This window comes from Scaptodrosophila lebanonensis, unplaced genomic scaffold, assembly GCF_003285725.1.
Source record: "Scaptodrosophila lebanonensis strain 11010-0011.00,11010-0021.00 unplaced genomic scaffold, SlebRS2 tig00001415-arrow-pilon, whole genome shotgun sequence".
Classification (NCBI taxonomy): Eukaryota; Metazoa; Arthropoda; class Insecta; order Diptera; family Drosophilidae; genus Scaptodrosophila; species Scaptodrosophila lebanonensis.
In genome coordinates this window covers 4,740,632-4,753,294 of record NW_022060742.1, presented here as the reverse complement: position 1 = coordinate 4,753,294, position 12,663 = coordinate 4,740,632, and the positions used below count along the sequence as shown (strand labels likewise).

Genomic DNA, 12,663 nt, shown 5'->3' with positions numbered 1-12,663 from the left:
TAAGAAAAGTAATTAGCAAAACAGTTTTACTCTAGTACTACGCCCACAAACTGCAGCTTCAAGTTCGCTCTTATTCTTCTTTTTGCTTCTACTAGGGGGCGTATATAACACAGTGACGGAAATTTGTCTGGGTACAGGTTATTCCACTGACTGGCTTACTCGACTGTAGTGTTCCCTCTTGTTTTATTATATCAGATGTTCCTATGACGGCTATTTGATAAAGTGCGACGATTTTGATGAAACTTTAGATTATATTACTGAATAATAAGAAATCTATTAATACACATTTTGGTGGAAAAGTCATACCTAACCATAAATCGCTTTAATACTAAATGTGATTTATTTATAATCGTTCCTTTGAGTGCTTTTTGATAGTAGTAGGCATTATAAAAATTTACAAATTTCAATTTAACTGCGATTGTGTTAAAAATCATGCTATTATAGCAAGCGTAAATTATACACCAATCATTCCTATTATAGCTACATGCGATGTGTTACAAATATAGCAATGGTGAGAATACATGCTCTGTAAGGGTAATATTAAAATTGCGATAAGACTGTTTTGCTACATTGCGTTATCGAACTTAAGTGTTCATATCGAGCAATAATTTGACTCAAATGAACCTGAAAGTTCTTTTTTTTAAGTTAGTGAGCCGTTATATTGAACTGATTCCAATCAATTCAATGCATCTCTAAGCGTCTGAAATCATATCACGGAGTGAAGTCATCATGAGCGGTAGTGATATGTACTTCTTAATAAAGTGCGGAGATTTTTATGTGTTGCCCAGCAAAAAGATTTCTAATAATACTGGGCAAAAGTGTCAAGCAAAATTCGGCGGATGCAAGTATGAAGCCGAGATAATTGAATCCAATGGTAAGTCGAAATAATTATTAAGATTATAAATACGGATAATACGTCAGTATATTTTAGATAATGCTGGTTTATTAATAAAGAAATGCAAAGAGCTTAATGCAAAACTAGGTAAGTACATACGCATATTGATACTTTACAACTTTACAGTTACATATGTATGCATGTATAAATTTTACATACATATGTATTATTATGTACATATATATGTATGTTATTTATGCAATCTTAAGGTAAGCGCACTGGTATACATGTATGTACTATGTGTATGCAAAATTTTTTTATGTACATACATACATATGTATGTATATAAAAAGGCGCGCAAACAGCGTGAGTCCCATTGAAAGTATTACGCGTATACATGTACATATATGTATATGTACGTATGTCTATATATATAGAAAGAAGTACGTATGTATATACATAAAGTTAGCATAGACATACCTGTATACCAGTATAAAGGCGCGAAAATACTGCGCGTCCTCACGCTGGTGCACATGCCAATACATACATATATGTATACATTTGAGCATACACACAATTTTGTATGGGTTTTTCTACATATGAACATATGCATGTATGTATGTACAAGTGCAGTTATTTAAATACAAATTTATGTGTACTATTTACATACATACATACAATCCTCAAGAATTCGCACATTTGTATGAATGACTATCATATTTCTTACTTACATACATACACAGGTCAACATATTACATCGTCCAAATAGATAGTTTAAAGATCTTTATACTTTTACAATCCTGTACGTTTAATATTATACTTTATACTTTGCTTTCCTTCAATTATCTATTTATAGCAAAATTGGCTTTTATTAAAAGTGGACGATTTAAAATTTAACGTAGACACTCATTTGATTGCAACTCTACAAATTGCGTTTTAATCAGAGCATTTGGTATAGCGACTGACAGCCGCCAACTGCCATGTGGACGATACCCACAAACTGCTGCATCAAGTTTACTCTTCTTCTTCCTTTTTCTTCTGCTAGAGGCGCATATAGCTCAGTTTCGGAAGTTTGCCTGTGTAGAGGGTATTACTGTCGGGTTTGCTCAACTGTAGCGTTATCTCTTAATTAATCAAATTTTACAAATTCAACTGCAAAATAAAGATGTTTTTTGAAGTCACTTGAATAAAAACACTTATTAATTCTATTTCAATATTGAGAAAAATAAATAACAACATGGATGTTTTGGATATTTAATGATGAGTCTATAATATTCATAATGTTTCACTAATGTGTGCATCCATCCTTTTTTAATGTACCTTGGTATGTACGACTTTGGAGAGAACCATAAATGCTTTTAACGTAGTTACTATAAGATAAATTTCTGACTAGGTGGCTTTAAAGGCATTTCTTCACCAGAACTTTTTTGCAAATCAGTTAGAAATTGAAGTTCACAACTTTTATAAAACGATGTATCTCCGTAGACGACAACACCGTCTTGGCGACTTTGATGTTTCTCCATCATTTTTTTAATCGTAAAAAAAGTTTACATTCCGATTTCAGGTCATATAGTTGCGCGCAGAAACCCAACGAGCTGTTCATACTTCAAAAGCTACAAAAAAAAAAAACAATCTTTGCACACGTAATCGTAATCTACTTTTCTTTCAAATTTCATCCAAATCGGTTAATAAAACATATATCTGTCAAACCTGACTACAAGCGATCGAAAGACTAATAGTATCATGTTCTTATTTTAATGACGCGCTATTTTTGAACGAGCTGCAATCAAAGCAATCTGCAAAAATAAAGGTGCATTTTTGCGTTCTGTATTTGTGAGCCAAAATTAGGTAAAAAAAAAAAAAAAACGGTAGTATTAAAAAGTTAGAAACCAAAGTAATTTGTAATAAAAATACAAGTATAATGGGGAAAAATGAAAATAATCTGAACTCAATTATGTTCTTATTCAAGTGACGACCAGTGTATGTATTAAATTGTTCTACAACACCGGAATGTTGTTTTATAATACATATCTAATAGGGACTTCTTTGAGTAAAATAACATATATAATTCTAATTATTATTATTTTTTTGTGATAGATCATGATCTCCTTTCTGAAGAAGAATCAGTTCGTAAGCCTGACAATGACAATACCAATGATAATGATGAGGAATTCATCCCGCCCGAACGCAAGCGCCGGAGCAGTAAGTTTGAAATTACCATTATTTAAAGAACAGAATATACAATAGACTCTAGACCGTTACAAATTTTTATATTAGAAAAATTAACTTTTTCGTACATAATATGCAGCATTTCAATTATCATTTTTAAGCTCTTCTCACTACTGGTCTTTAATGGACACCATGTATATAGGGGGTCGATTTTACAGCTTCTAAGTAATTTGCCTAAGTAAGAAGACGAAACGTTTTTGAGATACATTATTTATTTATTAAAAATGTTTTCATTTATTCAGTATAATAGTGTTTATCGGTTGGCCTCATTTAATTAAACTCATTTTGTCTGAGAATTTATTTTGTAATAAAAGGGTGTTTCGAAGTATTGAAATACTACGCCACTAACCTTCAGCAACGTGGTCGCTCTTTTTTTGCCTTCGATATGCGCGAAACAACGCATATAACATAATGGAAGTTTTTTTTTTGTGTATAGGGTATGCCACTATCGGGCTTGCTCAACTGTAACATTCTCACTGGCTTAAGCAAAAATTAAATGTGTTTATATCTTTTATTTAACAGATGCTGACGAACAAATACATACTGAATTTATAAACGAAGACTTGAATATACTTAGTAAGTAGCCCATTTGCACTAGTTAATTATTTGTTTAATTTTCCGTTCACCGTTCACGTTGAAATTCAATTTCGTCAATACTGTCCACATTTCAAAAGCTACATAATCCAAACTTTGTACACATAATCTATATGCAATTTTGTTTTTAATTTCATCCAAGTCGGTTTATTCTCCCGTTTAATTTTTAATTAACACAGTATTTTTGTTTTCGTATTAACTTAAGATTCTACCGAATTAGCTGATGGGACTTTCCAAACTGAGAGTTCAAGATTCGTTAGCGGCTTTACAGACGAACTTAATGAACTTGGCTCCAATTGGCCAGACTCTACAATGCAGTCTAATGATAATTTTCAAACATCTACAAATGAAAACATAAATGACTCGTCCATAAATAATAGTATATCTATTTCTACTACTGAAACTCCTCTTTATGATTTAAAAGACCTATTTATACCATGTTCTACACAAAAAAAATGCAAACAACATTTTTGTAAGTTCTGCAAAACTTTGCAGACAAAATTTGCTCGTCATCTTGAGGCCAAACATAAAAATGAGCAGGAGGTAAAAAGTTTTCTAAGATACCCAAAAAGTGGACCTGAGCGTAAACATATGATTGACAAAATAAGAAAAGAAGGTGATTTTTTGCATAATACCGACGATATATTGAACACCGGTACTTTAATTGTTCCTCGACAAAAAAGAGCTAACTCTACTCTCCGACCAAAAGATTTTATTACCTGCACATTTTGCCGAGGATTTTTCCCAAAATCTACCATTCGATTTCATATACGAAATTGTTCAAGCAACTCCTATAAAAAAGGAACTCGCGATACTATACGAAATGGACGAAAAGTGACAGGTTTTATGCATAAACAAGCTAACGATATTTTACGGCGCCAAGTTATGCCCTATTTTAAGGATGATGAAATATCTGACACTGTTTTATACGATCGACTGATTGTTTTATATGGAAACTTTGAGTGTCAGAAGCGGGAAAAGTTTCAGCATGAAATGATACGGCAAAACATGAGGTCTCTGGGTCGCCTTCTAATTTGTCTTAAAGAGAATTGCAACGAAATAAAGGATTTGGAGGATGCCATTCTTCCCAAACACACAGATATAATTGTCCAAAGTATACGAACAGTTGCAAAATGGGATAATGAATCTATGTCGTTTGAAATTCCTTCCTTAGCTACAAAATTAACTACACTAATTAAAAAAACTGCGAAGATTTTGTGGGCGGAACACGTTAAAGAGGAAAATCAGGAAAAACGACAATCTGTCAACGATTTTATAAAGTTATGGGAGCATGACATATTTATAAATATCAACAAAAAAGCTGTTGAAGATCAATTTACCAAAAGACGCGCCGCTAAAATTATACTTCCTATTGAAATGAGGGAGGGGTTCGTCACGGAAACCCGGCCAAATAATAATGAACGCAATACGTGTGTATCATTGAGAAGTTTATTGAAGACTAACTATGCGTGGTTAGTTTTACATTATGCGTTTGCCATCTTCTTCGTGTGACAAACGCTGCATAGAGAAAAACATATGTTGTGTGATCGTACATGCGTGCATTGATATAAGTACATACATCGATATACATTTTTTCAACACCCTTCCTCAATGCAAGCATGTTTACAAATTCATTTCAAACTTAACATATTTCTGAATTCAACATGCTTTTGCTTAGGCAAATTTTTCGTTAGTATATCAGCTATCATAATATTTGTCGCAGCATACTTCAATTCAATTTGACCCTCGCTTAGAACCTGACGTATAAAATGGTATCTGATATCCACGTGCTTGGTTCGTGAATGATGCACAGGATTTTTCGCCAACTGCTGAGCGCTCAGATTGTCGCCGTACACCACAGTCGGTGTGTCTGCCGTGCCGCAGCCAATTTCGATGATGAGCCGTCTCATGGCTATCGCCTCCTTGCATGCAGTAGACAGTGCCATATACTCAGCCTCTGTACTGCTGAGTGCCACACTGCGTTGCTTCTCCGATTTCCAAGAAATCGGTCCTCCAGATAGGAAATATACGTAGCCCGTATACGACTTGCGGTCAGTTTTATCACCGCCCCAATCTGCATCTACGTAACCAGAGAAAGGTTGGCCGCACTTGCTGTAGTAGAGCTTCATCTCAATTGTAGACACCAGATAACGTAGAATATGTTTAACAGCTGCAAGATGCTCAGAATGAGGATCCTTGTTCCTCTGTGCCAGCTTCGCTACCGAGTGTAAAATATCTGGTCTAGTTGTTAGGGCCAGCCACATCAGCTCGCCCACTATCGATTGATACAGTGCCGGTTCCACCTTTTGACAGTCCGTACTCTCGCACGCCACCTGATGGCCTGCCTCCAAAGGTGTCGCTGCCGGTCTGCAATTTTCGATGTTGTGTCGATGCAATATTTCCTTGATATATTGCGAATGGCTTAAGGTAATGCCACCAACTTCACCATCCCGCTGAATCTCCATGCCGAGAAACAGCTGTATAGGACCCTTGTCGACACATTCAAAAGCTCTAGATATAGCAGCTTTAATGTTGATTAAATCCGATTTTGACTGACATGCTACAAGAAGATCGTCAACATATACCAGAATTAGAGACAGATTACCTTCTTCGCGCTGTTTATATAAACAAGGCTCATTGTCGCATGGAATAAAGCCCATATCTTGCAGGACATGGTCAAGCTTGGAATTCCATTCCCTTCCTGACTGCTTCAGTCCATAGATCGCTTTCTTCAACAGCAGGACTTGACTTGGATGACTTCCATCTATGTACCCTTGTGGTTGCTTCATATATATGGTGTCTTTCAAGTCGCTGTTCAGATATGCCGTGCATACGTCCATTTGGTGCAAATATAGGTTTAGCTCAGCCGCCAATGCCAGAATGAACCGGAAACTCTCCATTCGGCATACAGGTGAGAATGTTTCCAGGTAGTTAATACCATACTGCTGCGAGCATCCTTTGGCAACTAAACGTGCCTTAAAACGTTCTATGCCACCGCATGCATCTCGCTTCAAATTGAAAACCCATTTGCAGCCAATTGCTCGCTGATTTCTTGGTAAATCTGCAAGCGCCCAGGTTTCATTCGCCCTCAAAGAATCGTATTCTTTCTTCATTGCCTCGCGCCAGTAAGATGCATGTGTACTCTCCATTGCCTCCTCATAGGATAATGGCACAACGACATCGCTTGTGACCATAGCGCTAAGTACGTTGAACTGCTTTTTCGGGCGACCAGGTCTACCCGTCCTTAGCAATCTTGGTCTGCCGGGTCCAACCCGCACACCACGATCCTCTTGAGCAGGTGCATCTTCAGCACTTTCGAATGCATCGCCGCTGTCGACATCTGTACTGGAACTTTCTGCATCGCTGTTGTCGTCTTTGTTGTTATCAGAGCCATCGTCGTTGATGTCATTCAAATTAATCTCCGGTGCCACGGAGTCTTTGGTACCAAAATTTTCTTGAATCAGCACATCAAACGTTGCTGGTTCACTTCTAGTTTGTGCCTCTTCGCCAAGTTCATCGAACAGAACGTCCCGTTTTTCGACTATTTGCTTCGATTCTGGATCATATAAACGATATCCTTTTGCTTGCCTCGAGTACCCGACCATACGGTACTCTTTGCCTTTTGGTTGAAACTTGCCCTTCGCATGACCTTTGTCGAGTGCTACTGCAACGGAACCAAAAACTTTTAAGTGGCTTATTGATGGTTTCTTACCAGTCCACGCTTCCATCGGTGTCATATCTGTCAGCGCCCTTGTATGCGACCGATTTCGCAAATACGCTGCAGTGTTTATAGCCTCAGCCCACAGCGCCTTGCAAAGTTTGGACTCCACCAACAAACACCTCGCCATTTCCACTAGGGTACGGTTAGCTCGCTCTGCAACTCCGTTCTGTTGCGGTGTGTATGCAACGGTCAGCTGACGTGCAATACCATGTTGTGTAAGGAATGCATCAAACCTTTTGTTTACATATTCGCGCCCATTGTCGCTACGAATACATTTAAGCTTCTTGCCGGTTTGACGCTCCACAAGATTCTTGTACTCAACGAACTTTTCAAATGCTTCATCCTTGGATTTTAAAAAGTACACGAATATACGCCTAGAGAAGTCATCAATGAAAGTCAAGAAATATCTGGATCCGCCAAATGAACATGTTTCAAATGGCCCACATACGTCCGTATGAACCAGCTCCAGTATTTCATTTGTCCGACTTTCGGCAGCTTTTGGGAAGGGATGAACGTGAATCTTGCTCACCATGCACGTTTTGCATTGTTTCTCCGACGAAAATTCAGCCGCTTCCACACCTCGTACCATGCCTTTCTTTGTCATTTCCGACAAACTTGCGTAACTTAAATGGCCGTATCTTCTATGCCACAAAACTCCATCGGCTTGCACGGCAGCATAACATTGGTTTAATTTGTCTTCAAACATGTACAAATTGCCAACTTTGCTTACTTCCAGTATGCAGTCACCATTTTGAATTATTTTGGCTTTTGCCGGGCCAAAATTAACCAAACATTTGTTTTCAACAGCTCGATTTACAGAAACGAAATTGCCCGTCAGCTGCGGTACATACAGAACGTCGATCAGCTTAAGTGCATATAAACCACCGTTTAATGCCACTTCTCCTTTTCCTTCTGCTTGCAAAAAACCGCCATTTGCCAAACCTATCATTTCTGAATGTTTCTCAAAACTTGTAAACATTTCTCTCTGACAACACATATGACTCGTTGCGCCGCTGTCCAAACACCATTTCGTTCGATGAAAACTACCTGCGTCCAACGCATTTAGTAAGCTGAAGTGTTTCTGATCTCTTTCTTTTATATTTCTGCTCTCTTTGTGCACGCTTGCACTGCGGCAATTCGCCTTGAAATGTCCCCTTTCGCCGCATTTGAAGCAAACACCGTTTGATTGTTTCTTCTTTGAGGCGCCTTTCGCATAAGTGTGCGATTTTTGAACAATTGTGAATGCCGTTGCATTTTCGTATTCCTTGTCTGTTTCTATTGACCTTCGTTCACCCTCTTCTTTGAGCTTTATACTTAGAGTGTCGAATTGCGGTAAATCATCGCGCGTCTCGATAGCAACAACGAAATTTTCGTATTCTGATGGAAGGCTGGAAAGCAGAATAATAGCACGTAGCTCATCATTTATCTCAATTCCCACAGAAACTAGCTGGTCCAATACTTCATTAAACGTATTTAAATAATTGGAAATGCTCTGTCCTTGTGCCATCCGCAAGCTTAGTAACTTTTTATAAAGTGATACTTTGCGCACAGGTCCACTGGGCTGGTGAACTTCTTGCAATTTTATCCAAGCTTCACTTGCTGTCTGGCTATTTTTTATATAACCCAATTGCGATGGTTTTACACTCAATGTGATAGTTGCAAGGGCCTTTTGATCCAAGGCTCTCCACTTGGCATCCTCAGCACTTTCCGCAACCACTTCACCAGAGGCCACGCCCCATAGCTCCGCATGGATCAATACACTGCGCATTTGTATTTTCCATGACTCATAGTTCTTTTCTTCCAGTTTCTCGATCTGGTATAATGCACTCATTTTGTATTGTTTCTTTTGCACGTTGCAAACACAAAATCTTCACAAACACTTTATTATTAATGTCTCAGAGTTCGTAACTCAAACATTTGTCGACGCGTTCACTAACAGGCCATTGCCTGGGCCCATAACCTATTGAAATGAGGGAGGGGTTCGTCACGGAAACCCGGCCAAATAATAATGAACGCAATACGTGTGTATCATTGAGAAGTTTATTGAAGACTAACTATGCGTGGTTAGTTTTACATTATGCGTTTGCCATCTTCTTCGTGTGACAAACGCTGCATAGAGAAAAACATATGTTGTGTGATCGTACATGCGTGCATTGATATAAGTACATACATCGATATACATTTTTTCAACACTTCCTACTAAAGAAGACATTAAAATACTGTTCGAATATGTCAAAGAAAAAGCTACAGAAGCTGTTAAGATCTTACAAAATACCTTCGATGTTGAAACTTGGTCTGTGCTGGTACAAAGCACTTTAGTAAACTTGCTCATTTTCAACCGTCGACGGGTTGGTGAATTAGAGAGATTAACTGTGGAAAATTATAAAAGTGCGCAAGCCATAAATGAAAAGGTGGATAAAGATAATTTCAATAAACTAACAAAAAAAACACAAGAATTTGCAAAGCAGTACACAAGGGTAACAATTCGAGGTAAACTTGGCAGAACTGTATCAGTTCTTTTAACGCCATTCGACCATGTTTGCATTGATACCATACTGGACAATGGCAAAAAAGCTGGAATAAAAAATAAAATATATGTGTTCTGGTCTGCAGATTCCGCAAAGGAATACATAAGAGCATGTCCCATATTAAAAAAATTTGCTGAAGAATGCGGTGCTTCTAACCCACAAGCTTTAAGAGGCACTATGTTGCGTAAACATTTAGCAACATATACTTCATTGTTAAATGTCGCAGATTCTCAAATTGATCGCCTAGCAGGGTTTATGGGTCACAACAAAGATATTCATAAAAATATTTATAGAGTCAATGCAACTTATGATGAAATAACACAAGTCTCACAATTATTAATGGCTGCACTTAATAGTGATAATGCTGATAATGATGAAAATGACCCTAATAGTATGTATTACCTTCTTATTAGAATTATTTATAAATAATTTTATTCCACATCAAGCCCTAATCACTATTAACTCGTAATTGCCATTTAATAAAACTAAGCTGTCAACTCATCATCTTTGAACACTATTATTTTAACACCAGAAACAACTTATGTTGACCTAATATGTGTACTAATGTGTGTATTAATGTGCTGACCTTAATTGTGGTCGGACAGTGTCGTCCTTGTTTGAGTTTGTTATTTTGTAGTTTACTTAGCTTTAGTAATAATATACTTACCCTCTAAAAGCTATTCTAGAACGACCCTAGGCATAAGCTTCAAATTAAATTCCGAAAATCTTTTTTATACCCCGTACCCGTAGGGTAAAAAGGATATATTAGGTTTGTGCAAAGTATGTAACAGGCAGAAGGAAGCATTTCCGACCACATAAAGTATATATATTCTTGATCAGCATGAGGAGAGAAATCGATCTAGACATGTCCGTCCGTCTGTCTGTCCGTCTGTCTCGATGAATGAATAGAAACTATAAAAGCTGGAATAACCAAAGTTGGTATCCAGATTCTCCTATGTCCGAGAAAGGACGAGTTTATTTTATTTTTTTGAAATTCCCTCCCCTTCCTTCGCTACAGAATTTCGTCAATACTGTCTACATTTCAAAAACTGCATAAACCAAATTTTGCACACGCAATATAATTAACTACTTTTGTTTCAAATTTCATCCCATTCGGCCAATTCTAAGAAAAGTTATTAGCGAAACAGTGTCGCTCCAGTACTTCGCCTCCAAGCTGCAGCATCAGGTACGCTCTTCTTCTTTTTGCTGCAGCTAGGGGGCGCATATAGCTCCATATCGGAAATTTGCCTGGGTACAGGGTATTACACTGTCTGTGCTCGACTGTAGCGTTCTCTTTTGTTTTATATTAAATTGGCTAAGGCTGTTTTATTGGTAATAATATTGTTATTAACAAAATGTTTTTAAATTAATTGTCCTTGTGTTATTTTATACGAAGATCTCGACTGCTATTAATGTACAGAAAGTTACAAATAACCGATTCATAAAATAATAAGTATAAACTAAAAATTTTTTACGTAAATGTAGCGCTTTCTGATGACGAAAACTTCCAGCCCGCAAATAATGACATAAATGACATAAATGATGAGGAGTATTGCCCGCAAAAACCTCTCGGTAAGTTTCTATTAGTATTTTTTTAAACCCTGTCTTAACCCAGACAGATCCATTTTGTTCATTTTTTCTGATGCACCCCCACTCCCATAATATAGTACCCACAGGGCAGAATGAAAAAGATGTAAAATTCATTCGAAGTCATGACGACTATGCAGGCAAGGCTTATTGAAAACAATTTTTTCCTTGCTATATGCAGTTTGTTTTGTATTAAATCCAGAAGAGATCTATCCAATAACTCATAATACATTCATCTTTTTTTAGGCAGAAAATATCTTGGGTCTTTTCTGAGCTATCCAATATAATCTTGCCTAATAGCATCATACAGCAGTTTTCTAGATCTGTCCAGTACAAGCCTTCAAAATGTTGACAATATTTTTGGATTTTGAGAACAGAATTGCCTAAAATCATTTCAGTTTTCTAACTGACAATTTGTACCACGCTTACAAAGCAACGAATTTGTAATATTCAATCCTACAACTGTTGGTTGTATATTTTCTAATTTATTGAGCACAGTTATTTTATAAGTATTGAATATACTTAAGTAAAAATTTTGTAGGTCCGGTCACCTTTATTATTTATTATTATTACACATTCAATTTTAATTTTTGATCTTTTGCAGGGTCGCCCACTGGTTTTATAAAACGGGTACGTTGGACGAGAGAGGAGCGTTTTGAAATGATGAAAGCGTTCGGTAATGCAAAAACCATGAAGGATCTGCCGTCCCTCAAACAGTGCAACAACGTAATTAAAAACTCGACATATTTGAAAAATCGTTCTGCGGCGCAGCTGAAGACATGGTTAGATAACCAGCGGAAAGCTGAGGCGAGAAAGCACATGTAATGCTAAGAATTTTGATTAAATCTCGTTTCTTTTTTGTAATAAACAATAAAATTTATATACCACACATATGTACGAAATCTATATTATCCAAGTATTAAGTACAAGTAAGACTAGATACAAGTATTCTTTTAGAAATATAAAATATTGGCATATGTAAAAAAGCGTTGAAACTATTATTTACGGCGCAGCTGAGGAAAGCTGAGGCGAGAAAGCACATGTATTGCTAAGAATTTTGATTAAATTTCGTTTCTTTTTTGAAAGCACATATAATGCTAAGAATTATGATTAAATTTCGTTTCTTTTTTGTAATAAACAATAAAATTGATTGTTTGGTCATCCGGCCA

At 36.8% G+C, this 12,663-nt stretch overlaps 1 protein-coding gene across 1 annotated transcript; it reads left to right on the top strand.

The window, feature by feature from the left end:
• Nucleotides 1-682: 682 nt before the first annotated feature.
• Nucleotides 683-12,319, top strand: LOC115632696. The gene is made up of 6 exons (XM_030529933.1): nt 683-874; nt 932-982; nt 2,933-3,037; nt 3,587-3,640; nt 11,393-11,479; nt 12,099-12,319. Exons 1-6 carry the CDS (start codon nt 730-732, stop codon nt 12,317-12,319), a joined length of 663 nt encoding a protein of 220 aa, XP_030385793.1. The 5' UTR covers nt 683-729.
• The last annotated feature ends 344 nt before the right edge of the window (nt 12,320-12,663 follow it).